Source organism: Eleginops maclovinus, chromosome 20, assembly GCF_036324505.1.
Source record: "Eleginops maclovinus isolate JMC-PN-2008 ecotype Puerto Natales chromosome 20, JC_Emac_rtc_rv5, whole genome shotgun sequence".
Lineage (NCBI taxonomy): Eukaryota > Metazoa > Chordata > Actinopteri > Perciformes > Eleginopidae > Eleginops > Eleginops maclovinus.
The window spans coordinates 15,986,921-16,013,124 of NC_086368.1; the positions used below are offsets into that span (position 1 = coordinate 15,986,921).

At 42.3% G+C, this 26,204-nt stretch overlaps 2 protein-coding genes across 6 annotated transcripts in view; one reads left to right on the top strand and one right to left on the bottom strand.

Moving 5' to 3' along the window:
* The window catches only part of mfap2 (microfibril associated protein 2), a 5,915-nt gene extending 1,509 nt beyond the window's left edge, over nucleotides 1–4,406 (top strand). Inside the window, exons 2-9 of the mRNA XM_063911260.1 lie at nucleotides 616–677; nucleotides 1,866–1,913; nucleotides 2,315–2,341; nucleotides 2,434–2,514; nucleotides 2,619–2,660; nucleotides 2,747–2,834; nucleotides 3,099–3,172; nucleotides 3,600–4,406. Coding sequence (XP_063767330.1) covers nucleotides 647–677; nucleotides 1,866–1,913; nucleotides 2,315–2,341; nucleotides 2,434–2,514; nucleotides 2,619–2,660; nucleotides 2,747–2,834; nucleotides 3,099–3,172; nucleotides 3,600–3,703 — 495 coding nt within the window. The 5' untranslated portion in view covers nucleotides 616–646 and the 3' untranslated portion in view covers nucleotides 3,704–4,406. The remainder of the gene's footprint in view (nucleotides 1–615; nucleotides 678–1,865; nucleotides 1,914–2,314; nucleotides 2,342–2,433; nucleotides 2,515–2,618; nucleotides 2,661–2,746; nucleotides 2,835–3,098; nucleotides 3,173–3,599) is intronic.
* On the bottom strand, nucleotides 3,222–25,459 carry LOC134883105 (rootletin-like). Of its 5 annotated transcripts, none has more exons than XM_063911259.1 (37): nucleotides 25,309–25,459; nucleotides 22,266–22,392; nucleotides 22,025–22,167; nucleotides 20,620–20,811; nucleotides 20,459–20,536; nucleotides 20,291–20,382; nucleotides 20,030–20,195; nucleotides 19,830–19,936; nucleotides 19,516–19,743; nucleotides 19,342–19,432; nucleotides 18,936–19,022; nucleotides 18,651–18,863; nucleotides 17,983–18,182; nucleotides 17,714–17,896; nucleotides 16,963–17,107; nucleotides 16,724–16,870; nucleotides 16,222–16,452; nucleotides 15,488–15,681; nucleotides 15,275–15,402; nucleotides 14,984–15,153; nucleotides 14,699–14,878; nucleotides 14,151–14,285; nucleotides 13,607–13,750; nucleotides 12,797–13,035; nucleotides 12,560–12,719; nucleotides 12,280–12,447; nucleotides 11,772–12,195; nucleotides 11,427–11,584; nucleotides 11,216–11,336; nucleotides 10,964–11,127; nucleotides 10,323–10,538; nucleotides 9,396–9,620; nucleotides 9,166–9,315; nucleotides 8,769–8,969; nucleotides 8,199–8,330; nucleotides 6,095–6,268; nucleotides 3,222–5,337 (listed from the first exon to the last, which is right to left on the bottom strand). In XM_063911259.1, exons 2-37 carry the CDS (start codon nucleotides 22,351–22,353, stop codon nucleotides 5,251–5,253), a joined length of 5,961 nt encoding a protein of 1,986 aa, XP_063767329.1. In that variant the 5' UTR covers nucleotides 22,354–22,392; nucleotides 25,309–25,459; the 3' UTR covers nucleotides 3,222–5,250. The 5 variants fall into 5 exon arrangements, with proteins under 5 accessions (XP_063767329.1, XP_063767328.1, XP_063767326.1 ...); XM_063911258.1 differs by having other exon boundaries at nucleotides 22,025–22,170; XM_063911256.1 differs by lacking the exon at nucleotides 25,309–25,459 and adding an exon at nucleotides 22,658–22,917.
* Nucleotides 25,460–26,204: the final 745 nt, after the last annotated feature.

Below are 26,204 nucleotides of genomic sequence, written 5' to 3' on the forward strand. Positions count from 1 at the left end.
TGACTTCCGGACTGTCATTAACAATTTAACAACAAAGGGGTATTATCAGTGATGTGTTTGATGTCTTGATGCTGTCAATGTTCATGTTTTTCTGTCCACATGTCATTTCCATTCAACATGAGAGGCTTTTGCCCTGTGGAGTGAAGAAAGGGGGTAAAAGGAGGAGGGGGTTCATGGAAATGACCAGTGAGGGCGACAGAAGGGAAATGAAGGATATGGAGACAGACAGAGGGAGGGAGGGATGAAGAAAACTCAGGGAGAGGGGTGGGGTTGAGGGGTCCTCTGTTTCCTTTCCTGGAATGCAGCCCCAAGACTGTCTGCTGCAGTGAGGAAAAGTGGGAAAACAGAGAGATTGTTTCTAGGAAGACAGACGTGCCACATTCTTGCTGTCAGACTTTTCTCCCCCTCTTTTTCTTGCCGTGGCTGTTTGGGGCCAGTGGAGGATGAGAGGGGGAAGAAGGAAGGCAGAGAGAGGAGAGAACAGTGGGGGTAAGGTGACGGAGGGCAAGAAAAAAGAGGGGAGAAGAGAGTTCAGGAATATCCAGCACTGAGCTCTTTATTCCCCCTCGTGTTGCTCTGTTTTGACTTTTAATACTCTCCTTATCTCCCCCTCAGGGTTTAAGTCAGTCTACCTCCCAGAGTGACCATGAGAGTCCTCCTACTCATCTGCATGCCAGGTAACTGCACCAACAGTCCACTGAACCCCCTGAAGAACTAACTTGTACTTATTACTAAATGGTGCAACCATTACAGTTAAAGGATAGGATATCATTATCATAAATACTTTTATTAAATCATCTGCTAATAGTAAGATGAGAAAATTGATGCAGCTCAATACGTTTGAAGTAGCCGCAACTTAGCTTAGCTTAGCATGAAGAGTGTGAACAGGTGAAATAACTGGCTTTGCCCTGTCTTCCATACTTTCTCAAAGGTAAAGTAATCCCAAATAAAACTTAAATAATGAAAAAAAACGTTAATGTTTTACTCTATTGCAAGACTATGTTACTTTTGAAAGCAGAAATTAAACATACTCTTGGGAATAAAAAGTTGACTTCATAAGAAATTAAAGGTCACCAATGTTAGCAAAGTAAAAGTAATGTGTGTATCCACCCTGTGAGTCAGATCCTGTGCGAAATTAAAAGCGTTTGTCCTTGGCCCATTCAACACACTTCAACAATTGGGGCCAGCCATTTTTTCTTAATCCTGATAGCAGAAAAACAAACAAATCAAACCAAACCGAAAACTACTTGGCAGCAAAAAAGGCTTTCTCAGTTCAATACACTCTTTTTTTTTCAGCCTTACTTTGTCTTGTGTGATTATGGAGGCTAAGGAAGCTATCTTTAGCTGGATACAGTCTTGCTAATAGTTGCTTCGAAGCAGGACTACTGTATGTACCTATTCAAAGACAACAAAAATCTCACACAACTAAAAAACTATTTTAAAAAGCAATAATTACAATAGAACATGGCTCAGTTCAACACAGAATACACTCTTGTGTCTTAATGTGACTTTTGATAACTGTGGCTGCAGAAGGGAGGAAAGAAAATGGTGCAAAGTGTTACGCAATATCAAGCGTAATATCAAACACTGGCTAACAATAGTCCTCCCAGGTCTAGAATGGCTGCAGCAGCAGAATCCAAGAGTATATGGAAATAAATAAGGGTTGGTTTTATGTCTTACGAACGTAAGCCATTTGTGGCAGGAAGATTTTGAGAAAAGGTACAGTGTTCAAAAATTGTTCTGAAAAAGAGAACACAACAATAGTGCTCAGTTACAGTATTCAGAGAAGATTAAATACTGACCTTCCCTCCCTGTATTTCACTCATCAACCCATCTTTGTGATTATATTTGTGAAATGTCAACAGTCCTGCTGCTCGCCCAGGCTCAGTACCAGGAACCCTTCCCCTTTCTGGGTGAGTTCATTAAGAGAATCTCGTCTTTGATTGTTGCAGCTCAGCATCAGTTTATATCCGAGCATCTGTTCTCCATCTTTGTATGTCCTCTGATGTGTCCACCTAGCCTCAAGGATTTCTCTCCTCATCACTTTGTTATTTACCACCCGCACAGCAACTACGCTCACAGTGTAAAAAGCACTTTTGTAACTCTGCACGTTGTTATTTTCAAACAACTTGCTCATGAAGTCATTACACCCTTGCAAATGGCTTGTTTTGTTCAGTGTTGGCATGTAGGTGGTTTATTTTTATGGAGCACTCTCTTTTGTTGTGTGTGTTGTGGGAAGTACTGACTGTAATTAGTTCCACAATGTTGTTGACAAACTATTTTCTACTCTTCTACTTCTTCCATGGCTTCACAGAGGACTATGGGCCGGATTATTTTCCAGGTAAAGCATTATTATGTTTCATTGAGATGTTCCTTGATGTTTGTACCTACACATGGGTGTTGTTCTTAAATAAAATGATTCCTCTTGTTCAGAGCCTGAAAATCCTGAATCTCTTCCTGGAAACTACCAGCAGCAGGTTCGCCATCAGCCAGTGGTTCGTCCAGAAAAATCAGGTATATCTGCGTGACCCTCCTCCTGTAAGGATCAGGATATATCATAAGTTCGCAGCGGGTTTTTTAAAACTCATTTGCAAATCTCTTTTCCATGTGAACATCAGAGTCCGATTTGGAGACAGAGCCCACAGAGCCTGGCCCTCTTGGTAAGAAAACTTAAGAAAGGATGAACGATAAAGTTGCTGTTTAATTTAAATCGAATAATGATTTCTGCTGTGTGTTTGATTTCCAGACTGCAGAGAGGAACAGTATCCCTGCACGAGACTCTACTCTGTTCACAAGCCATGCAAGCAGTGCCTGAACAGCCTCTGCTTCTACAGGTGAGCAATGGGATCCAAACTATTGAATCCACCTATACAACATCTCAGTCAAACAACAGAGGTCTCAAAAGTCAGCATTTACCTATATTTGATTGGTGTATTTTGATCTATTTGGTAATTTAGCAAATATGGTGTATGTGAGATTGCTGTAAAAAAAAAAAGCACCATGGTTTAGATAAGATAGAGCTCCTACCTGTTGATCAATTCATTGTTGATTTTATCTATCTGATTTAATTGTTGACCTCTGCTTTTGTTTCCATTAAGCTTGCGACGGGTGTACGTCATCAACAAAGAGGTTTGCGTGAGGACTGTGTGTGCACATGAAGAGCTGCTCAGAGGTGCGTTCAGAGTTATGCTTTTTTTGTGTTTGTATACTGAGACTTGTAATTGTAGAAGCAGATTTATTTACTGTAGACCAAATCTTGGTATGGAGTACAATCATAAACAGTAGTACAAAGGTAAACAAGCAGAACAGACTTTTATCACAGCCTCCCTATCATCCTGGGTTTATCTGTCTTCAGTAATGGAAGGCTTAAACATAGACAGATGTTTTGGCAGTATCTCTTTCTATTCTCAACAATGTTTGTTATTCTTACATTTAAACAAAACATAATACTCATCCCCCATACATTTGGATTTCAAAACTTTGAAGACTTTCCTGTTATTTTAGGAGCATTTTGTAGAAGATTACAGGTAGCCTAGGCCTACACACTGTTGCAACAAAGTAGATATTTTTCCTTCTTAACTCTGGGTCTCTATGTTTAGCGGACATGTGTCGTGATCAGTTCTCTCGCTGCGGCGTGGCGGCGCTGAGCGGTCAGTGCTCATCGATAGGAGGAAGCTGCGGGAAGAGCTGTGGTGGCTGCTGATGGATTCATAGATCAGGGACACTACCTGCCCAGATACTGCCTCTTCTTATTCAACCCCTCCTCATCCTGTTCCTGCTCCCACTCTCTCCTTACTTTACCTTTTGACTCTTCCTGTAGGCCTACAAATTATTACTCCTGTGCGAAAAGCACTTTTTTGTTGTGTTTATCTTTGTCTTTTACCATGTATGTCTGCCCAGTAGATCCTGTGTCTATGGATGAATATACTCCCAAGAACAATGATAATTGTATAAATCGCTGGTGCTATAAAATCATCACACTGGTGCTATAAGAACTAATAGAGATATACATAAGACTGCGGAACATCTTATTTCTATTTGTTTTTGGCATATTGTACCATATTAATCTCATGCTTTGTGTTTGTTGGTATGTTACTGTACTTGTGTTGAAAGCAGTCTCATGATGAGCAACTCATCAGTGGGCCCGTGCACTGACATCAGAAAAACTAATGAATATCCAGCCATGGTAGATCATGATATGTGTGGTGAGAGACCTCAGTGTTTGTACTACTGCTACCTGGATCTGTGCTTAGCAACCGAGCAGCAAGCTTACATACAAATACTTCAGTGGCAACAAGTGCTTTAAAAAGGCATCTCACAAACGGCCTCTGTACTACTGCTTTGTAAAACTGTCAGAAAACTGTCACTATAAAGACTGAGAAAAAAAATAAACTTTTTTTACTACAGCTGTTCAGTGTGTGATTGACTCATCGCTGTATCTCAGTGCGCTGAAAAGTACTTCTGATAGACGTGAATGATGGCGCAGACAGTGAGTTTATTTAAGTCATGTAGCTGTTATTGATCATCAGCCTGTCAGCATTTATACATTAAGTACAAAGAATACATCTAGTAAAACTAATATTAACTTTTAAAAGCATGCACTGTAAGCATACTATCACATGTAGTGCATTATGGTCTCATTTTTAGTTATAAAACTATCTATATGACTGAAAATCTGTAAAATATGTGCCTGTTTCTCAGAGGGAAAACAGTGCAGCTCCGTCATAATTTTCTCTTCTTTTGTTTCCTGGCACTTGCACACAGTGTAGACCTCATTGATCCTCAACTGTTAATATAAATGTGGAGAAATCGAGGCCAAACTGCACAACTGGCAGATTTTCATTCCTGCACTACATCCAGATTCTGTCTGGAGGAGAGTCCTTTGCAGTGGTTTGTTTTTTCTTCTTGAATAAAAGCAGGAAGTTTGGAAGGATGTTGGGCAAGGATCAAGTACAGATGGTTGCCAGTAATCATCGGACGGCTGGCGTTTTCAACACAGCTGCGGAATCCCAGCGCCTGACATTAGCTGAATGTGTGCTTAAGGACTAGTTAAGTGTTTTTCACTGTACAAAATATCAATAAAATACCATCAAAATGACATTAGTGTCACAAAGTAAAACGAGTTAAACAGTAGATTCAGAGTATGAACACTTTCAGGATCGTTTCTGTGAGTAAATATTGCTTTTAGACAAAATCCAGTGGATTTTCCCTGGACGTGATGTGCTGGTGCTTCTGGTTTTACTCTGAATCTCACTTTCCTGCCGACAATAAGGAGTGAGGAAGAGAAGGTTGTCGCCGTTTTATCTCCTGCTGCAGCTGCTCCTTCAACGTGGACACCTGCAGAGATACAGACGGTGACAAAACTACATTTAAACACCGTGAGAAGTTTCCCTCTTTACCCTTTCACAAGCCCTGATCCCAACTTCTCCCAAGCATTCACTGTCATCAGGCCAACCTCGTGATGTTTTCTGTTTGTAATTTGTCCTTTGTTTTACTAGTGTTATTGTGGTCTTTAGCTATTTGTATAAAGAGGAAGGGGAGGGCACTGTGGTCTCCTCCTCCTGTTGTGTGACCAGACACTGTTGGCTAGTCAGGGAGCATAACATCCATCACATATAGTTTGTCAATAGTTGCTCACCTTTAAAGGTTTTTAAAGGCTTGCTATGTCCCTTTTATGATCAGGTTTTAGTGGGAATATCTCTCGCTGGTTAAGCTAGCCCCATGTAGTGGTTTTGTCTAACTAAGGGTAGAGCAGAAGGCCTGTACTGTTTAAGAGACTTTGACTGTGAGAGATGGTGGTAGCAGTGTGTTGTAAGGCTGTGTTATTAAGGGTATCATTCATCGTTTACTAGCTTTTTGTTAATTCTCCCAGTACTGTTTGTTCTTTTCCTTTGTTTCATTGTGATTTTTGACCCATAAAACCAACATCCTATTTCACACCTCTAGTACCGGACAACTTAAATCCCTCATTTATGTAAAACAACTACATATAATACTGCACACCCAAAACCAGCTATTTAATTGTAGCAGGGAAGGAAAAGCATAAAAGAGAAAGTACATGAAAAGGACTTTCACTACAAAATGATGTTTGAACCTGCTCCTCCAGGCCTTTGACTCTGTGGCGATGAGCTCGCTCTCTTGTGCCGAGCGTTCGCTCCACGTCCCTGAAGCTCGTCCTCAGTCTCTCCGCCTCCCGCTGTGCCTCGTCCCGCTGCTTCGCAAAACTCTCACACAGACTCTGTGACTGCTCTGTCTCAGCCAGCTGAGTCTACTCCACACACACACACACACACACACACACACACACACACACACACACACACACACACACACACACACACACACACACACACACACACACACACACACACACACACACACACACACACACACACACACACACACACACACACACACACACACACACACACACACACACACACACACACACACACACACACACACACACACACACACACACACACACACACACACACACACAAAGGAGAAGGACAAAAAGGCTGGTGAGATTAATTCAGAACAGTTTATAGTAAATGCAGGTATAAAAGGCATTATGAGATCTTCCTTTCCAACCTATACCTGTACCTATAGGGAATAGTAAAGACGGCATATAAAGAATATTTAACTCTAGCCTGGAAAAAAGCTTTACAAGAATTTGGTGTAAAGATGATCCACCAGCTGAAAATAAATGGTTAGACACTATACTTCATTTAATGTAATTGTAACTACCTTTTAAAGGCCTAAATGAGCGTTTGAGGTAGAAATTGGAAAGGAGGCTGATCATATAACTTAACTTGTGTAATAAAGAAGACAGCTGGAACATTTATAGACACGTAAACATCACAAATCTGTTGTTGGTTACGTCACTGAGACAAAACTAACACCTGAGATGTTTATTGGTCTGGAGAAGGTCCTGTACCAAATGGCTAATGACCGCTGGTAGAAAAACCTCCAACAGGCCTATAGCTTGGAGTTTATAGGTTAAATGACACTTTCTTCTTATAACTCACTTTTATTACTCTCTACAGCTTTAGCTAAAAAAAAAAAAGTTCTATCTCCTCTGAACATTAATAAGCAAAATGGAGCTTTTCGAAAAAGCGTGTGGGTGTTGGTACATTCATTCTTCTGCAGCCTGGGAATTTTTTTAACTAAACTCAGATAAATGAACAGTGGGCTGAGATGTTAAATCAGCCTGAAATACAAAAGTTGAATTACTCCAGAATTCTTTCGAAACCCCACATAGCTCTAATTATGTGCTTATTTATGATGTGTCTGTGGTGAGTAAAAAAACTAAGTTATGACTGGGTTTGGTCTAACCTTCTGTTTTTGGAGTGAATGGGAAAGCTTATATGTGTAACAAGAAGCAGATGCATTTAGAGATGAAGAGGTTATTAAGTAACACTGACCTCACTTGACATTTAGGGAAATGTCTAAAGTTGTGAGTCTACTAATTAGTATTAAGGAAAGTGGAAATATACGTTTTATTTCACGCAGTTACACAGGGTTTGAGACAGAGTCGGCGCCAGAGCAGATCTACTGGAGGGGCATTGGGTCATTGGCGGCGGGGGGGTGGGGTGGGGGGGGCTTGCTTGCTTTTGTGACATTAAAAACTCTTTAGCAACTTCGAACTCAGCGTCAATTATAGTCGATTGTGACAGATCGAGAATATGCTTCACAGCTGGTAGGAGGGGCATCAATGACCGCTAGGGGGGGCACGGCCCTCGAATGCCCCCCCTTAGCGCCGGCACTGGTTTGAGATAGTAACTTATCCACTCCTTCGAATGTTACAGTGAGGCAAAAGCTTGCCTTCTCTTGTGACATTTACCGGAGAAAATGTGATGTTTTTCTCAATGAAATGACTTTATTAAAAAGAAAATCCTTTAATACATTCAGTGAGGTCAACTTAGCGTAAACAGTCTTTTAAATAGGATAGTTGTATTGGTTTAAATAATGAGTATAAAGGGACGTTATTTAAACTCTACAAAAACATTTAAAGCCACAACTTTTAAATGAATTGGTCATGTGTATGTAAAAGGTTTGCCCTCTTTCTCCTTCAGTGATACATGGTGGACTCCAGAGGCTAACAAAAATAGGTTTTGCGTTTAGTACACACCGCAAACCCTCATCAAAGCATGTATGACTTATGATGGATGTGTCAGTGTAGGTTTGATCCCCACCTGCAGCATCAGGATCTGTTGCTGTGCGTCCTGCAGCTCCTGCTCAGTGGTGTTCAGAGAGCGGTCCAAGCGGCTTTTCTCCGCAGAGAGCCGCATACTGCCTTCCTCAGTCTTCAGCTTCTGCCGCTCAACCTGATGACAAGCGTGGTCAGAAAAGCGTGAGAGCCCCTACATAAAAGTCACATCGTAACAACAGCTGGCAGGGCTGCGGACTCTTTATGTTTCAGGTGAATATTTTTATATTTATGGAGAACGTTTCTATATGCTGGGGAAGGCCCGCTCATATGAGGTCCTAGAGAGGCTATAAAGTGTCTAAACTGTCTCAATCATTCACCAAACAATATTATCTTAAATTGCTCCTAAACCTAAACCAAAATGATTGCATTTATGTGGGTTTTTGAACATGAACGTGTCCTCCATGACTCTGGTATCAAATTTCACCATGCTCCCCTTGACCTAATGGGATCACAAAGCTTTATGTGTCCATAAACCATTTTTGAACTGACAAAGAAACGATTGAATAAAATATTTGTCACATTTGTTGAGCACAAGCTACTGTACAGTGCTGACCTTATCCAGTGTATTCCTCAGTGCGTCCTTGTCTTTCTCCAGCCTCACAGCTTGTCTCTCAGCATCTTTCTTCTCTGTTTCCAGCATGGCCACCGCTCGCTGCAGCCCACGCAGGCGCTCTTCTACAGCGACCCGCTCTGTCTGAGCCGACTGGGCGGCCCGCTGAACCTCTGCAACACTGACTGAGCGCTGACGCAGAGCCTGAGGGAGGGAAGACAAAGATCACATAGAGAGACATGACTCCAGAGAAGTAGGAAAAGCAGTCACGTTGTGAGCCTTAATCCCTAAAATGTATTGGTAAACTTCTTTTGTTCATTTGTTCCTTTTGTCATGTTTTGATGTGTTTTTTGACTTGGTTATTGCAGATATTTGTCCTCACACAGATCGTCTCTCTTACCTCTTGAGTGTTGTTGAGCTCCGCCTCCACTTCTTGTCGTCTCAGCTCGCTCTCTTCCAGCTCACTCTTCAAACTTTGCACACGCTCAGTGAGGATGACCATATTCCTTTTCCCCTCCGCTATTGACACCCGGGTTTCATCCATTCGCTCCTGAGGGGCAAGAAATAATCATCACAACTCTTTCCTGGCGTCATCCACTTTGTCCAACGCTTCCTTTCTGTCTCACTCACCTGTAGAAGCCTTTTGTCCTGCTCACTTCCGCTCAGCGTCTTCTGCAGAGCATTCAGGCGACTCTGTGTGCTGCTGTGAGAACATGTGGCCTCATGGATGCTCTTTTTGAGGGAAGAGGTCATCTCTTTGAGTAAAGACTCTCCTTCCTGAGCTTTGAGCAGAGCCTGGGTCAGCCTCTCCACCTCTCTCTGCAGCAGAGACACACGGGCTTCTCCTTCTGCCACCTGCAGACATACAATCAAATGTACATGTAATCCAGTCAGCAAACCAACAAAGAGAAGGTAACTCTGTGTTGAGTGCTAACTGGCAAACCAACATGGTGGCCATTATGCCATAAATATCAACATGTTGACCCTGTATCCTAAAAGAGCAGCTAGCATTACTGCATACCGTCACTTGTTCCTTAAAAACATCTGGCCGCATCGTGATATACAAATAAAGGATAATAATAATATGCATGTCATAATATTGTGTTGGCAGATGTTAGGCCTTGAGGATTGCTAGTGTATCAGTTTATCTGTTTGCCTTTTTACTATCTATGGGTGTCATTCTTATTTTTATATGCTTTTTGAAAGTTATTAGTCCTTATTTTGTTATTAAACTGAATTATTCATATATCAAATCATTGCATGCTTAGATGACCGGTTGTGTACTGAATAAATAACTTTGTAGGGCACTGGCAATTATCTTTAATTGATTAAATCAAACCAATAGATCAATGTCACTTTCCCCTTTATTAGAATTGTCTTCTTTGTAGGCTGGTCATTAGCAAATATTTAGGGAATAACAGACCCATAATGTGCAGTATTTTCACATTAAACTATGGCCTGGTAAGTATTGGGCACATCAAATATATCATACATTGTCACTAAAGACAGATTTAGCACTCGGGGTGCTACACAGTGCTGTGTATTGCCCTGCTGTACCCGTTTCAGGAGAGATTCATGGTGCTCCAGGGAGGCCTGGCTGTCAGCCTCCCGCTCCCCGACACTCAGTTTGAATCTCTGAAGCTCCCCCTCCAGGCTTCGCCTTGCCAGCTCCACCCTGGTGGCTCGAGCTTCGGCTGCCTCCAGCGCCTCCCGCAGACGCCTCCTCTCGGCCTCCAGACGCACCTCAGCAGCACGCTGCTTATTCAACTGATCCTGCAGAGAGAGGGAGGACAGGGATGCTTTTAGACCCAGACAACAGAGGCATGCACAGACAAACAGACACAAAGCACACATAGATAAGTCACCGCTGCATCTAAGCTCCAACTTTATCTGTCTCTTTATAAATAAGGATTTTTTAAACGAAACAAATATACATTTCTTTAAATAACACCAAAACATACATAGCTCTGTCTGTCCGTGCTTTGCATTGCCATTTCCACACTCACTTTGTGTCTCTGTTCCTTCTGTTGTCCAGATGGTAAAATATTTTCAAAGGCGCTGGCATTAAAATCAGACATATGGCGGGCTGACACTGTTAGAGGTGTGGCACTGTGTCTGTTGTTGTTACATAATGCCCCACTGTTGAGTGCTGCCTTATGGTGATCATGGCTGAAAGTACGAATCGATGGTGTGTGTACCTGTGTGTGTTTTTTATCCTGCTCAGAGGCCTGCAGCGCTCTCTCTAAATCCTTCAACCTGTCGGTGAGAGCTCTTCTCTCTCTGTCGCCTCTCCTCACCGCCTCCTCCTGCTGCTGCAGCAAAATCTGAGTGGTGGTCAGACGCTCGTCCAGTCCACTCTTCCCTGCAAACACAAACATTAACACTTGTTCATTTTCTTCTGCCTTTTTTTGGTTCAAGGATTTACTTCTGAAACTACATGGACAATTAACCTTCTTGGTGTTCCTGTAAGGTGTTTTGCAGGTGAGTGAGACGATTCAGAGCAGAGTCTCGTTCCAACCTCAGCTCCTCCAACTCCCGCTGCACGGCCCCCAGCTGGCATTGAGCGTCATCCTTCAAAATCAGCAATAAAATAGACTTGAACCATACAGAAACAAAATAATTATCTGATGATTATTATTATTATTATTTACTTTCTGTTACCCTCTCTCTCTGAGCCTCACGCAGCTCCAGCAGGAACTCCCTCAGATCACTTCGCAGTGTGTCGGGGTCTAGCTCATGCTGAGGAACAGGCAGGGGTGTGTTTCCTCTCTCAGGAGACACTAAGCTCAAGGTATTGTCAGGAGTACTTCCTCGAAATTCTGTGAAATTTAAATATATAGTATTTGGATACACCAAGTACATTCGTCATTGACGTTCAGTATCTAAAGAAGCGGACTGGTGACATTATACTGGATATGAGTTACTGCTCACTGGAATAGTTTCCCAGGCTTTACATTTCATCTGAATCCTATGTTGCAGGGTTAAAGCTGCATGTTTCATTCTTACCTTTTGGAGGCGTCAGTGAGGATCTCAGGGGTGAGATGCTGTGGTGGCGAGACATAGATCCTGGTGAAGTGGCACTCCCCCCAGGGCTCCTCCCCCGTCCTCCCCTGCCGCTGGCTCCGATGCCCAGCGTTCGCGTCAATGCCGACTGAAGGCTGCTCAGACGAAACTCAAGGTCCCTCCTTGAAGCCTCTGCCCGGGTCAGCTCGGCCTCTGTGCCGGCCAGCCGGCCCTGAGCCTCGCTCAGCTGCAGGCTGTACTGAGCCGCAGAGTCCTGAGCCGCCTGAGCGCGCAGGGCCAGGTTCTTGGCTTCATCCTGCAGCTTCTTCTCGCAGCCTCGTGCCTCCTGCAGCTGAGCAGTAAGCTCTCTCTCGCAGCCTCGCCAGCCAGACTCTGACTCCAGTAGGCGCTTTTGAGTCACAGAGAGCTACATCGAAAAACAAAAGGATAAGAAATTGTGTGAAGAGAGCGAGTAACCAAATAAAGGTTTTCCACTCTCCTGCATCCTCACCTCTCTCTTGAGGGAGTCTCGAGCTGTTTCAGCGTCAGTTAACTTCTGTTTGTGGATAAAGACTTCTTTCCCTCTCTCCTCCTCTCTTTGCTCCTCCAGCGACAGGCGAGTCTGCAGCTCCACCACTTCCCTCCCTTTCTCATCCTTCTCTGCATCAAGAACCTTCAGCTGGAGCCAAGAAAAGCACAGGGTCAAAACACAGTCCCACATGTCAGGTCTAGACTCAGAACAAAGCTTCTTTCTATACAGTCACTGAGGTGTAAAGGCGCGGGGGTCCGACCTGTCTGCGGAGCTCCTGGAGTTCTCGCCGAGCTTCAAGTCGGGACCGTTCAACTTCCCTCAGACAGCTGCGCAGCTCTGTCACCTCCTTCTGAGTACAGGACAGAGTACCCTCCAGAACAGCCAGCCTCTGCTCCTTCTCCTCACACTGACGTTTCACGCTGAAAAACCAAACACATACTCAGTCACAGTCACATCATTTTACTGTGATCATTGCATTTGTCATTGGAAAGTTTACCTGATCCTTTCGGTTTCTGCACTTCGTAGAGTTTCCCTCAGGTGAGTATTGGACTGGCCGATTGTGTCTTTTTCCTTGGTGATATCGGTGAGGCTGCGCCGCAGCTCTGTCCCGTCTCTTCTGATGATTTCTGCAGAGTCCTGTGTTTGGCTGAGACGCCGCTCACTGTCCAACAGGTCCCGCCTCAGCTGGTCTCGACTTTCCTGATTAGCTGCAAGAGAAGCTCTGCACTGATCCAGCTGGGGGGAAAAGTAAAGTGTTGTACAATGTGGTGATACCAATTAAACTCAAATTGAGGTGAATTATCCCTTGAAGCTCACTAGAAGGTGTGTTTTCTATTCGCTCGATCACAGAATATCTCTACATGTGTTCACTAACATCTGGAGCAAGGTTTCGGCCAGGTGGAATTAAATAATCTAATCTTTATTAACCATGCAACATAGGGCATGTCTAAGGGTCTATTCATATATGTGGATGCACATCGTGGACACAGATGCAGACTGCCATTTATTATTTTTATGACCAACTTTAAGGACTGTTCATTCATCTCTTAATCTTTTTTTAACTAATATTTAACTCCTTTCAATGACAGCACTTTTAACACTAATGTTCTTTGAGTAACTAAAAAGAACTTCCAATGTTCACACAGAACTCATTTGAATTGATTTTAGTGCTTGATGTATAAATGCATACAAAATGTTAACTTTCTCCTATTAAAATAACAAAGTAAGGTATGTGCAGCCTTGGTGGAGGTACGTGCTCTCTGATTTGAACTGCATTACTCTCATTCATTTCCACAGCATCATCTACCTCTTTGAAAGCCACATCAGCACGAGACTGAAGGTCAGCACAAGTCTCCCGCAGACTCTGGAGTTCCCTTTCATGAACAGAAGATGCATCTTCCAGCTGAGAGCGAAGCTCCAGAAGCTCGCTTGTGAGAGCCCCAACTCTTATCTGTGTAAAAGGCAAAACATCAACAAAGTCAGTTTAGTAAATCCTCTCTGTCACAATTACATCCCTACACACCTATAAATGGCTATTGTAAGTGTGCATGTCAGTGAAAGAGAGACAAAGCTTTACTTAAATGCATGCCTATGATGATGCGGACCCGACAGGCAATCTGCTGAGGAGGTTAAAACTGCCTTACTATTTCTTGTCTGAGCCACATGCCTTGGGCCTCTGAGACTCACTGATTTCACCTGTGTATGTTTGAGGGTTCTGTTTGGACTATTGCAAGATTGTGGGCATTCACTGTGGGAAACAAACATAAATGAACTATTGACCAATGGGGGGTAACTACAATGTTAAATAGACCAACAGAATATATATATATTCAGACAGGAAGACACTTCACCTGCTCCTGCTCCTTGTAATGAGCGGCTTCTCTTGACATCCGCTCAACTTCCAGGGCTGCAGCTGACAGCTCTGCCTGCTGGGAGGACGCTCTTTCAGACAAAACTGTTTTCTCTGCCTCCTTCAGAGAAAGGGCCTGAGAAGAGAGAGAAGACCTGGTTAACAAAGCTGAGGAACAGATGTACTGAAGCTGAGCCACAATCTCTCTAAATTGTTTCTAATGAGGAACATTTTAGCTCCTATGCTCTGAGTCGCAGCAACACTGAGAGCTGCTGGAAGTATTGAAAACGTTAATAGCAAAGTTAAACCTACCTTTCAAGTTAGGTCTCTGATTAGGAATGGTTTATTGACATAATTTACGTAATAGTAGTTACTTTTATTGTTTTGAGTTGAAAATTGTATTCTACTTTATTGTTATTATATATATATGTCTTTCTTTATTGTATCATTTATACATTTTATAAACTAGTTTTTATTTCATGCAGTTTTATTTACTATTGGCTGTTAGCCTTATAATATATATAGAAGAGTAATCACAGTTTCTCAGACCTGTTGTTTCTCGGTCTCTGCCTGCAGCAGACTCTGATCTCGGTCATGCTGCAGACTCCTCAGTTCTCCCTGCAGCTCCTCTCTTTCTCTATCTGCTCTGTGGATCTGGTCCTCCATCTCCTGTCTGAGCCTTCTCAGAGCGCCCTCATGCTCCTTCAGCAGGCTCTGCCGCACAATTTCCTGTAGATCAGAGCAGCCAAACATGGATTCATTAGACTCCAAAAATCCCAAAAATATAAAACAGGGCAGAGCTTCAGGTAACTGTGAACCGCATTAATGTCTGACCTTTTCTGAGACCAGTCTCTCCGTCTCCTCCTGATGTTCAGAGATGGCCTTGTGTAAAGCCTGCTGGGCTTCCAGCTGTGCAGCATTTAGGGTCTGCTTCAGAGCCTGTTTCTCCCGCTCAGCCTGAGCCAACATATTCTCCCCGTCTGAGCGCACTCGCTTCAGATCAGCTGAGAAATAATTTAGGAGTTAAACACAGGACCATCAGGCTCTTATTTTGTCATATTACTACCTTAACCATTGTCCCAAACATCTTCACTGGAGCCCTTGACTTTTCTTTTACATACTGACCTGCTGCGGTCTCACAGCGAACTCGAAGATTTTGGATCTCCGTCTCCAGCTGCTCCCTGCGAGACTCCACCTGAACGAGCTGCTGCTGCACCTCAAACAGACTGGTTTCCAGGGACTCACGCTCCAACCTTTGGAGTTACAAACACAGGTTACACAACAAACACACACACCTATGTGAAAATCAATGCGTCATTGACCATCGACAACACACACCGGAAAGCAGCCAGCTCCTCCGACAGCACCGTGTTTTCTCTCTCAGACGCCGTCAGCTGGACCACCAGTGCAGCTTTCTCTCGGGTCAGTTCTGCCCGACCTCGGCCAACCTCCTCTAAAGCCACCTCGTTCCTCTCACCTTCTCCTCGGGCCAGACTCAGCTCTGAACCAAGAGAGGTCACCTCACCACAAAGCTGTCAACAAGAGTCAACAAAAAAAACAGTGAGTGACAAACTAATCACAAAAATGTAAACTGGAACAAGGTTTTAATAGTTTTAAATAAACAGCATAAACAGGTTCCCCCCAATTTATTTGGACTTTTTGAGTTTAAGTTTAACAGTAGATTTTATATGTTTTTTGCTATAGCCAGGCACTATGTCTCAGAAGTAGAAGTATTTAATAATTGCCATAATGTTTAAACCTATTGATTTGAGAATCAAATTGAACGCTCTTTCACTACCAAACATCCTCATATGGTTTTCCTTAGACTTGAGCTGAATGGCAAGGTTGAATTGCATTTAATCCACTACAACATTTTTAAAAAGAGCGATTACTTGTGAAGCAATTGCGGCATAGCGCCACCTCCTGGATTGTTAAGGCTGTTCAATATTTGAGTTTCCATGAATCGAAACTTCCCACAAATTCTTTATCCTAGTATGTGGATTATTATTTTACATTGCCTATGTTTTTAGGATAGACATTTAAGAGATGGTGTAACATAATCTGTCATGTACCTGGGTTACTTTCTCCTGCAGCTTAAATCTCTCAGCCCTCAGACCCTGGAGTTCTGCCTCCATCCCTGCCCTGCTCAGCTCTGTGTCCTGCAGAGACTGATGCAGTGTGATGCGGGCGGAGTCCAGTTCCAACCGGTCCTGCTCCAACCGGACAAGCTCATCTCTGATGGTCAGCTTCTCCTGCTCCACCTCCCGTTTCTGAGCCTGCAGGAGGGCCTTCTCTTCCTCCAGCTAAGAGACAGAGAGAAGGGTGAGACTATGACAAGCTGAGAAGTCCATATAAAGTATATTGATTGTCTTATCAGTCGATAATGTGACCATCATAACAGTGATGTTATGATAAACAGCAAAAGGAGCTATGACTGCAGGTCCTTGCTCCACATATAAGTGTGGTTGTTTGGAAGAGGTCAATCACTTTTTGGCTGGACACATCATACAATAAAGTTAATTTCAAGCATAATGAACCCTTTAAGAGGTCAAATACATGGCTGAAGTATCTCACCTGGAGAAGGTATCTGTTTAAGTCAGTTTTGTCCTGGGCCAGTCCCTCGTTCATGCTTCCCATCTTGGCCAGAGAGTCCCTGAGGGCTGCATCCTCAGACTGCAGCTTGTTCAGCAGCAGGGAGAGCTCTGCGTTAGTGCCCTCAGCCTGGAAGGGAAATGAGGGTTGTATAAGTCCAACAAAACAAAAGAACACAAAATATTAAATCTGCAAAAAGAGCACAAGTTGATGTTTCCTACCCGAGCCAGTGCATCAGAGAGTTGGGCTTTCTCTTGCTGCAGCAGCTGCCGCTCAACCTCCACCTGCTGTTGAGACTCCCTCACTGCAGACAGCTTTCCACGCTGAGCAGAGGCTCGACTCTCACTCTGATCCAACTGCTTTTGTCTGAAAAAATGCATGCACATATCATTTATGAAAGATCTGTGTGTATGCTTAAGTATGTTAGTGTGTAAAACTTTTAAATAAAGAGCGAAGACTTTTCTGTGTGGCATTGCTTTTAATAAATCAACTATTCTTGCTCTAAGATTTTATTCTCTTGACTTTTATCTCCTATTCCATTTGAGCTTGTTTTTGTTTTCTATTTTCCTGGCTTCTTCATAGTTTTATCTATATTAAAATGTCCTAGTTAATGTGCTTCTCAATGCTTTTCATGTTTTAAGTAAAGTGCTTTTTGCCTTGTTGCTTAAATGTGTACATAAACATTACTTTAAATGCTTATTGCATTGTGCAGGGGAATTACGGTAGGCACTGTTTGAGCAGCAGTCCTAAGGGCCCACTTAAATTTGAACTATTTCTTAATGCTTCAATTTATTTGAGTTAAAAAAATTAAAAGACATTGAATCTGCTTATGTTGTCCAATCATTTCAGGACGTTTCACAGGAAGTTAATACAAATCTTGGGTTCTGTCCAAGAAAAGATTTTGTGAATTAGTTACCACAACCCATTTAATTAATCATCACATTCCCTAATCACTATAGTTAGCACACTTACATCCTCTGAGTCTCGGCCTTGGCCCGGTCTCTCTCCTGAGTGGCGGCCTCCTTCTCCTCCCTCTCGTGATCTCGCTCTCGCTGTATGGACGACTCGCTCAGCTGGAGCTTCTCATACTCCATCTGCAGGATCTGGTTACTGCTCTGTGCTGCCTGCACAGTCTTTTCCAGACTCATTTTCTCACTGCAATGTTTATAATATGTGAGAACAGTGCATTGTAGAGTTATAATTTCAAGAGTGTAAAAATAATGCTATAACTGTGATTAAACCTGGCCAGCGTGTCTCTCTCCTGCTTCAGACGCTCCTTTTCTCTCTGTGCGGTCTCCCTATCTCTCTGAGCAGCATCCCTCTCTCTCTGCAGAGCTTGGTTTCGCTGTTCGCCATCTTTTTTAGCCACATCAGTCTCTAAAAGCTGCTTGCGCAATTGATGAGCCGAAGACTGGGCAGAGAGCAGACGCCCTCGAACATCCTGCAAACACAGTGGGGTCAAATAACTCGTAGAGATACTGTAACTATTCATGGAATAATTTTTAGGTAATTGACTTTTTTGTGTAAGAATGTGTAGGACAATGAAAATTCAGTGTAATGGGGAAATGTACATTTTCTTTGCCTCTGTATTTGAATAAGGGCTGCGACATATGGAGAATATGAAATAACAAAGTTTAGTCTCATATAACAATATTTCATTGATTCATTACCTGAGCAAACAAAAACAAATCCATCAGCCATCATTTGAGTTAAGTGCCCCTTTAGACGGTGGAAACCCAAAGGTTAGGGGAGAACTGTAATGTTGGGACTAAAACAATCTAAAAAGCGTAGTCACTGTTTTCAGTGTTATCTCAACCAAATTCAGACAATAAATTATAAATTATTTATACTGTATAAATTATGACTAAGTAATGTCAAATCAGTATTATTTTTATAATTGACATTTCACCTGCAGCTGGAGCATCTTGTTTGCAACTGCAGAGCACAGTGCTGACAGCGCCGCCTCAGAAAGGGGAGCCAGAGAGGAGGGTCGAGAGGGGGAGGACGACCGGCGAGGAGAGGAGGAGCGGTGAGGGGAGAAGCCACGGATCAACGCCAGCAGTGGAGCTCCAGAGTTGTCCTGGTCCGCCTCTGATGACGACTCTCCATCAGACAAAACCGTCTACAGAAGAAAAGCTAAAATCATCCCTTCTATATGTGTGATATAAAATCATGTGCATTGTGTAGTTTTTACCTGAGCGATGTCTCGCAGGGTGTCTATCAGCGTCGCAGTGTGAACTCTCATCGCCTGCATGTCAGTCTCATCGTTACCACTCTGCTGCTGAAGGAAACAAAATAAAGCGCAGACACCTCAGTCACCTGGAAGAGGAAGATTAATGCAGCTGGAAACACATAACAGGCTTAAAGGAAACAAAAACAACGAAGACATTTCATGAGCTACCCCAGCCGGGAATATTTCCTACTATCTATTTATTTACAGCTGTGGATAGATACACATTTGGAACAACAATGAGCATTTACACAGCAGGATAATATGCAGGATTAAGTTAAAATAAACTGTAGTGTGTGTTCATGGTAATGGAGGAACATCAATCGGCAGTGTGGCCAATTGATAGAGAGAGAAAACACTGGCTTCTTACCTCAAGCTTCCTCATGTGTACAACAATATCTTTGTCCCGCTCTTCAATTTGGCTCTTTAGTCTCTCCACCTCTCGCACTGACTCTGATAACCTGAGAGGCAACACAAATAGGATTTATATAAATATTGTTTATTTTATATGAAACCTGTAAGAGAGTTTAACAAAGTCACTGACCTGATGTTGAGCTCACTCCTCTCTGCATCTGTCCTGGTCTGGAGATTCATCATCTCCGAAACCCGTTCTCTCAGCTGCTGCTCCAGCTGAACCCGCAGAGCTTTCTCCCGCTCCAGGTTCAGTGCTGCTCCCCCCTCCCGTGTGTTCAGGGTGGCAGACAGACTTGCACAAGACACCTGAGCAGAGTGGGAAGCCCGAGACATCTCGTTACGCATGTCGGATAAATCCCTGAGATTGACAAAGAAAGGTAAAAGTTAGTATCATCAAAACTTTAAATCAGAAAACATGTGGCAAACAGTATACGCATTGTTGACCTTTCTGTGGCGCTCTTCAGTTCACAAACATGCCTCCGAAATCCGACCACTTGCCTCCACAGTGTCAGCAGTCGACTGTGCTCATTACTGAAATGGCTGTGGAAAGACTGAAGAAGGATCCGAAGACATAAATAACATGTATTTTACACATTTTCTCCATTTCAATTGTTGCACTATTTTGTAAACAACCTCTTTCCCACCTCTTCTTCCCTTCTCCAGTCAGATTCCTTCTGGTCCAGTTCCTCCCTGGCTTTTGTCCAGTCAGCAGTAAGCCTGCGGATGTCGTGGCTGAGAGCCTCGTTGGCCAAACCGGCCTGCTCCAGCTGCTCTCTCAGCATGGCATTCACTGCAGACAAACTGCTGCTTCTGCAAACACACAAAGGAAAAACAAACCATGTAGAGAGAGCAGGTCAGGCATAAACAATGTGATAATATGATGCAAACAAGATGTTATCAGTCACCTCTGCTGTTCTTCCTCCAGACGGATCAAAGCATCCTCCAGGTTGCTGCTTGAGTCGTCTTGATGGCGACCATTTGAGGATTCACTGTGGCTCTGAATGAGACGATAGTTTAAGTGTTACATGTGGAAAGTTAATGACATATAAAAACAATGAACCACTCACACTCACCCTGTGTTTCTCCAACTCTGAGGACCGCTCCTGCACCATCTGCTCTAGATCTCCGCATCTCTTTTTGTACTGCAGTACCTGAAGAAACGAGAAAGATATTACAGAGTTGTAACACCATGGATGACTTAATCTCAGCTAAAGACTGAGTAAAACTTACACACCTTGGCCTGCAACTTCTGCACGAGCTGCGCCTGCCTCTGCTGACCCTCCTGGTACGCAGTGAGTTTACGCTTGTAGGCCGCCTGCTCCTCGTCCAGGCGCCGCCGCAAGTCCACGTTCTGCTGCGCCAGGCTCCGAGACTCCGGTGAATCATGGTCGTTGTCTCCTGTCTCAAAACGCAGCGCCTGCTCCAGCTGTGGGTTTAATTCAAAGTTAGAGGATGTGTCACAACAATGTGCATATGATATACAAATACTGTGTGTGGGAGATTTTAAGTCAGTTCCTGATCTCCTAAAATGTAAACAAACACCACAAGGTCCATTATTGGCTACTCTGGTGATTTCTATTGCGCTTTAAAGGGCTTCACATTTAATTGAGTATCAATTGCCATCAACTTTTTGGTTTCTCACAGGTAAATGAACATGAACAACTGAGATAGTTACATTTAAGAATTAAATTAATTCAGGCTGTTTGAAGTGTGAGGGACTACGTAGTGTACATACTGAGGACAATAGATTATTCTTCAAGTAACTGCTGCCCTTTTTAATGTGAACATGTAATTTGATTATTAAAGAATAATGTTGTTTGTGAAAGGGGGGACCTCAGAGATTGTAGGTGAACATTTTGAGAGACTCTATGAATCGACCTACCATAAAAAAACTTCAAATTAAATACAGAGTTAAATCCCAGGTCCCATGTATGAGGGTTTTTGGCATGCTTCTCTTCATTGATTGTGATGTTATGTTGAATGTATGTTTCCTTTAAATATTTTTCCTTGTTGATGTTGCAAATGGAGCTTCTATGATGAAAGAAAATGTCAGACTTGATGTGACAGTAAAGTATTATCGTATCGTATCATATCGTAAGTGAAAGTGTATTTTTGTAAATTATTATTTAAATGATGGTAAAAATCTTCTGCACTACCTTCCTGATATTTAACACATTTTCAACCCTGTGAAATGTCCAGTAATATCATGTTAAAAAATGTGGAGGACCATTTAAGAACCTTATTTTCTTGAAAGTTTTGGGATTCACACCTTCATGTTCCCTATAGTAATGTTCATCCCAAAACCAGATTGTGTGGCGCCCACCCACCACTACACTCCAATGAAGCCCCTGTTTACAGTCGCCCAGGGTGACAGACACCATAGCAACATTCCACTTGAGTTAATTCCAGCCCACGTCACCTGGGAGACCCGAAAATCTCAGACAAAGAAAGACCAGGAAAATACTGAAAAACCGGAAGATGCCAGAACATTCCCATAAGGCATTATAATTTGAGGATTTTACTTTTGATACAGAGTGGAGAGGGGTTACCAACCATGATACATGATTTGAGGCGTCAGGGTTCATAAAATACCAACTCACTCACTATTTTAATTTACAGTGGTGGTCCTGGTGTCTTACCCTCTCACTGATTGCACCGTACTTGATGGCGAGCTCGTCCCGGTCCGCTCTGCTGTGAGCCAGCAGGTCCTCCAGCCTTCCCAGCTCGCCCTGCAACACTCGGTTCTCCTCCTGCAGGGACATGACGGATGACATGGCTCCTGCTGCTGAGAGGAAGGGCAAGCAGAGACATCAGTGAGGCAAAGAAACAGCTCAAAAACATACATTTGATATGATGTGAAATCAAACTGGGGCCACTCACAGTTCTCGTTGAGGTTCTTTGTGACAATCTCTCGTACTCGTGCTGGCAGACATGTAGGGGGGTCGTCTGGTGAAGGGCCCCTGACCATCAGCCTCTTCTCCTCAGACAACACACTCTCCTCCAACCTCTGATGAACAAAACACACAAAGTAGATGCTTGGAAAAAAATACCATGCAAAAAGCTCCATATACAAGCAATGACAAAAACAAAAAGTAATCAGAAAGAGAATGATTTAATTTTTTTTTTTAAGTGCCACAAAGATGGCCCTAACCCTAACCCAGATGCTGCAACTCATCAAAACTGCTGCATGATGAAACATGAACACATACAACCACAAATCATTAGTTTAATTTGTCCCCATACACACAGCAGGAGGCCACTGTGCAGCTCACCTGTATCACAGACTCCAGTTTGTTGGAGTCGGTGTCTGCGTTTTCCGCAGCGCTCATCGCAGCAGATATTTAAAACCCTCCAGCACGCAGGATTAACTCCCGAGTGAATAAATGCGACGTCTTCACAAATTGAGCGCTTGTCTTTTGCTTTCCAGCCGGCACGTTAAGTAGTGAAGTTCAAAGCCCGGAGCCGCATGATTTGTGTTTTTTTCGGACAAAGTTTGGTCGCGGGGGAGCGGAGTGTAACCCGTCCTGTTACCTCCTCCTCTTCCTCCTCCCCCTTTTCCTCCGGTGTGGAATGGCAGAGATTGAGGGCAGCAGGATTAACAGGGTTTAACATTCACACCCATCCACCTGCACTCTCACTGCTCACACTACAGACCACAGTGCTATTCAGCTGCACAACAACGAGAAGCCCAAGTAAAACTTTTATAGCCCAATAAGATACTCTTCAAGGAAACATTTATTTTTAAAATTCCCCATCGTATTTTATTGTTGTCGGGTAGAATGTTAATAAAAGCATTTAAAAAATAATTTGAAGTAGGGATGTCAGGTCTAACTCCTTAAAAACACATTAATACAAAGATTTAATTATTTATAATTTATGATTGTGTTCTTAAATTTGCAATTGTTTAAAAGCACAAAACAAAATCCTTTGAACTATTATGGTGTGTGCAAATGCTCCAAATTCCACTGAGAATCACACTTTGAAGCTTTAGGCCCCTGTATGCCTGTGACATGGTTTATTTTGTGGTACCATATTGTTGTATAAATAAATAGTGATAAACAATGTTTTGGCTATGTCACTGATATAATGATAACATAATATCATAATAATACAAATGAACACTTAAGCGATTACCTATTGAATTGGAATGTAAAAAAAAAACTATCTGGTGAACATATTTGGAGCATTTAGCAGATGAAGAGCCATTTCCCTCAAGACATGGTGGAGACCAAAAATTGCATCATTAGTGTGGACATGAACACAACTCCATGAAACGATAATGTTGCTCTGACTTTAACTGATATGTGTACTGTATATCATATCATAACTGTCACTGGACCTTCCAATTCACCGTGGGATAGAGAGAAACATTTTTTCAATTCCTTTGTATGTCTGGTACATGTGGAGAGATTGACAATAAAGCTGACTTTGACAATTCAAGACAACATCAAAACCGCAGCCTTTAAGAAGTTTACTGTAACACTGCCCTCAGATTCTGAGGTTAATGTTGAATAAATTAATGTTAGGTGATGGTTTCCTGTCAAAGAGAAGACAGGTCTGACTAAGGTTGCATACAACAGGCAGGCTAACTAACATCTGCCAGATTGAATCTGTTGGTACCACCGCCTTTATTCAACAATAGTGTGAAGTTGAAACAGATAATCTGTTAATCAATTAGTCAAACGAGGGCAAATCAATTGGTAATAGATATAAAATATATTATTTATTTTGTCTGACATTTAACAGATCAAAGAGTAATTAAGGCAATATAAAGCAGACCCATTGAAAATGAAAATCTTTTTTAGTTAAAGGCCTAAAAAGGTGTTGATGTGGCACAGCAAGTGAAGGGGCAGTCAGTCGTTCCTGATTGGAGGACGTTTGTCCTAGCTTACCCTGTTCTCTACTACTATTAAAACAAACCTGCAACATTAACCATTTAGCATGTTTAATGTCTTTTAGTCTGAAACCACAAGGGGCTATAAACACTTTTCAATAAAACAAATTCAAATAAAAAACACACAGTTATACTCATACTGACTGTCAAAAAAAGAGAGTGGACATGTGGATGTGAAACTATGTCTCTCGATTTAAACATGGGTGGGGGTCTGCACTGCTTGTGTTTGGATTGTCATAGTTACAGACAAGAGGGTCATTGTGTCAAGGCCAGACCCCCAGCACTGCATTAAAGCTGCCTTTATCATGCAAATAGACTACAGTCACTGCTTCTGGATTATTACAGACAAATTGCTGAACTTTTAATTTATTTGTCCATGTAAGACGATGAGGTTGAATGATTGTAACCATGAGACAGAAGCTTTTAGTCTACTCAGTTTTAGTTGTTGTCTGTACCCCCAGCTGGCTTTGTAATACCTGACAGGCACATATTTTTACAGTGTGAGATATGAGGTTTTTATTAAATCCGATGAAAAACACAGCTGTTGATGTTTCATGTTTCACCACAGACCAAACCTCAACTGAATGCAGCCCAAACAGCTTGATTTGAACAGAGTATTTATACCAACCTCATGCAGCAATACATAAACCAACCGCTTCCTCTTCTGGTTTTGCCCTTTCACACTTCAACTGATACTAATAACATATCATCCTTTTTATCATAACACACAAAAAGAAAATACATCCTAAAGACACGCCCAAGTTTTCAAAAGTCTTTTGAGTTGAGTTGGAGGAGGGAGGAGGAGGAGGAAGAGTAGGAGGAGGATTATATGTTAAACTGTGCAGCATCCGTGCAAACTTAACTATCATGTTGGATTTGTTACTTATTCCAGCAGCAGATACTACGACATCCAGACACAAATGCGCTGCTTACCCATATTATAAAGCCTTATGTAGCGATATTAAAATCACATGATGTTATTGTAAACGCGGTGAAAAAATCCACTTCCCGTTTGATTTAAATCCTCACCTCGACAGATAGATCTGATGGTTGTTATCCTGCCGTCCCTCCATTCTTCCGAGCGGTCTTTAACATTACAGAGGCAGAATCAATCCTTATTCAGCTGTTTTAAATGAAGCCTACCATCAGTGGCTCCTTCCTCTGAAATCTTCCTCCATGCTTTTTCCGGGGAGGGACTTCCAGTCCAGCAGCAGCAGCCTGTTAACCGAGTCTGTTGCCACCATCTCGTTTCTGTCAACACAGTTTGGAATGAAACCCATCAATGAACACGTTTAAACAAATGATTTAGAATAATAATGAATTAAAACAATACATATAGACTAAAAAAGACTCAAAAGGCAAGGGAAATCAAAGTATAACATCCAGTGGCGTTTAACTGAGTATTTCCTTTACTTCTGCTCAACTACCTTATGGTGGCCAATATTGTACTTTTAAATCCACTACATTTATTGGACAAGAGTATTGACGAGTTACTTTGAGTCAAATTATTCTAATAAAATATATATCAATTACCTTGTTAAAATATTGAATATATATATTTATACACATATACAACAGATAAATGATCAAGTCATTTTAAGGATGTAGATTCTCAGCAGTATAAAAAGTACATTGAATCTTTCTATTTCAAACATTTTAGTACAAAACAAATAAGTAGAGTAAGAAATAGTTATTAAAAGTCATGAGCCATTTTGCATAGTGAATAATAACTGGAATTGAAAGCATATATTGATAGCAATAGTTGGAAAGATTTTGAATACAGGAATGTTTCTTGTTTACTAACAGATTGTTTTTACGTTCTGGTACTTCAGTGTTAACTTAAGTAAAATATGTAAGTGCTTCTTGCTTCATGTTTAATGATGCTTACTCCTTGGATGCCATAACCATGCAGCTGTTTGCACTAA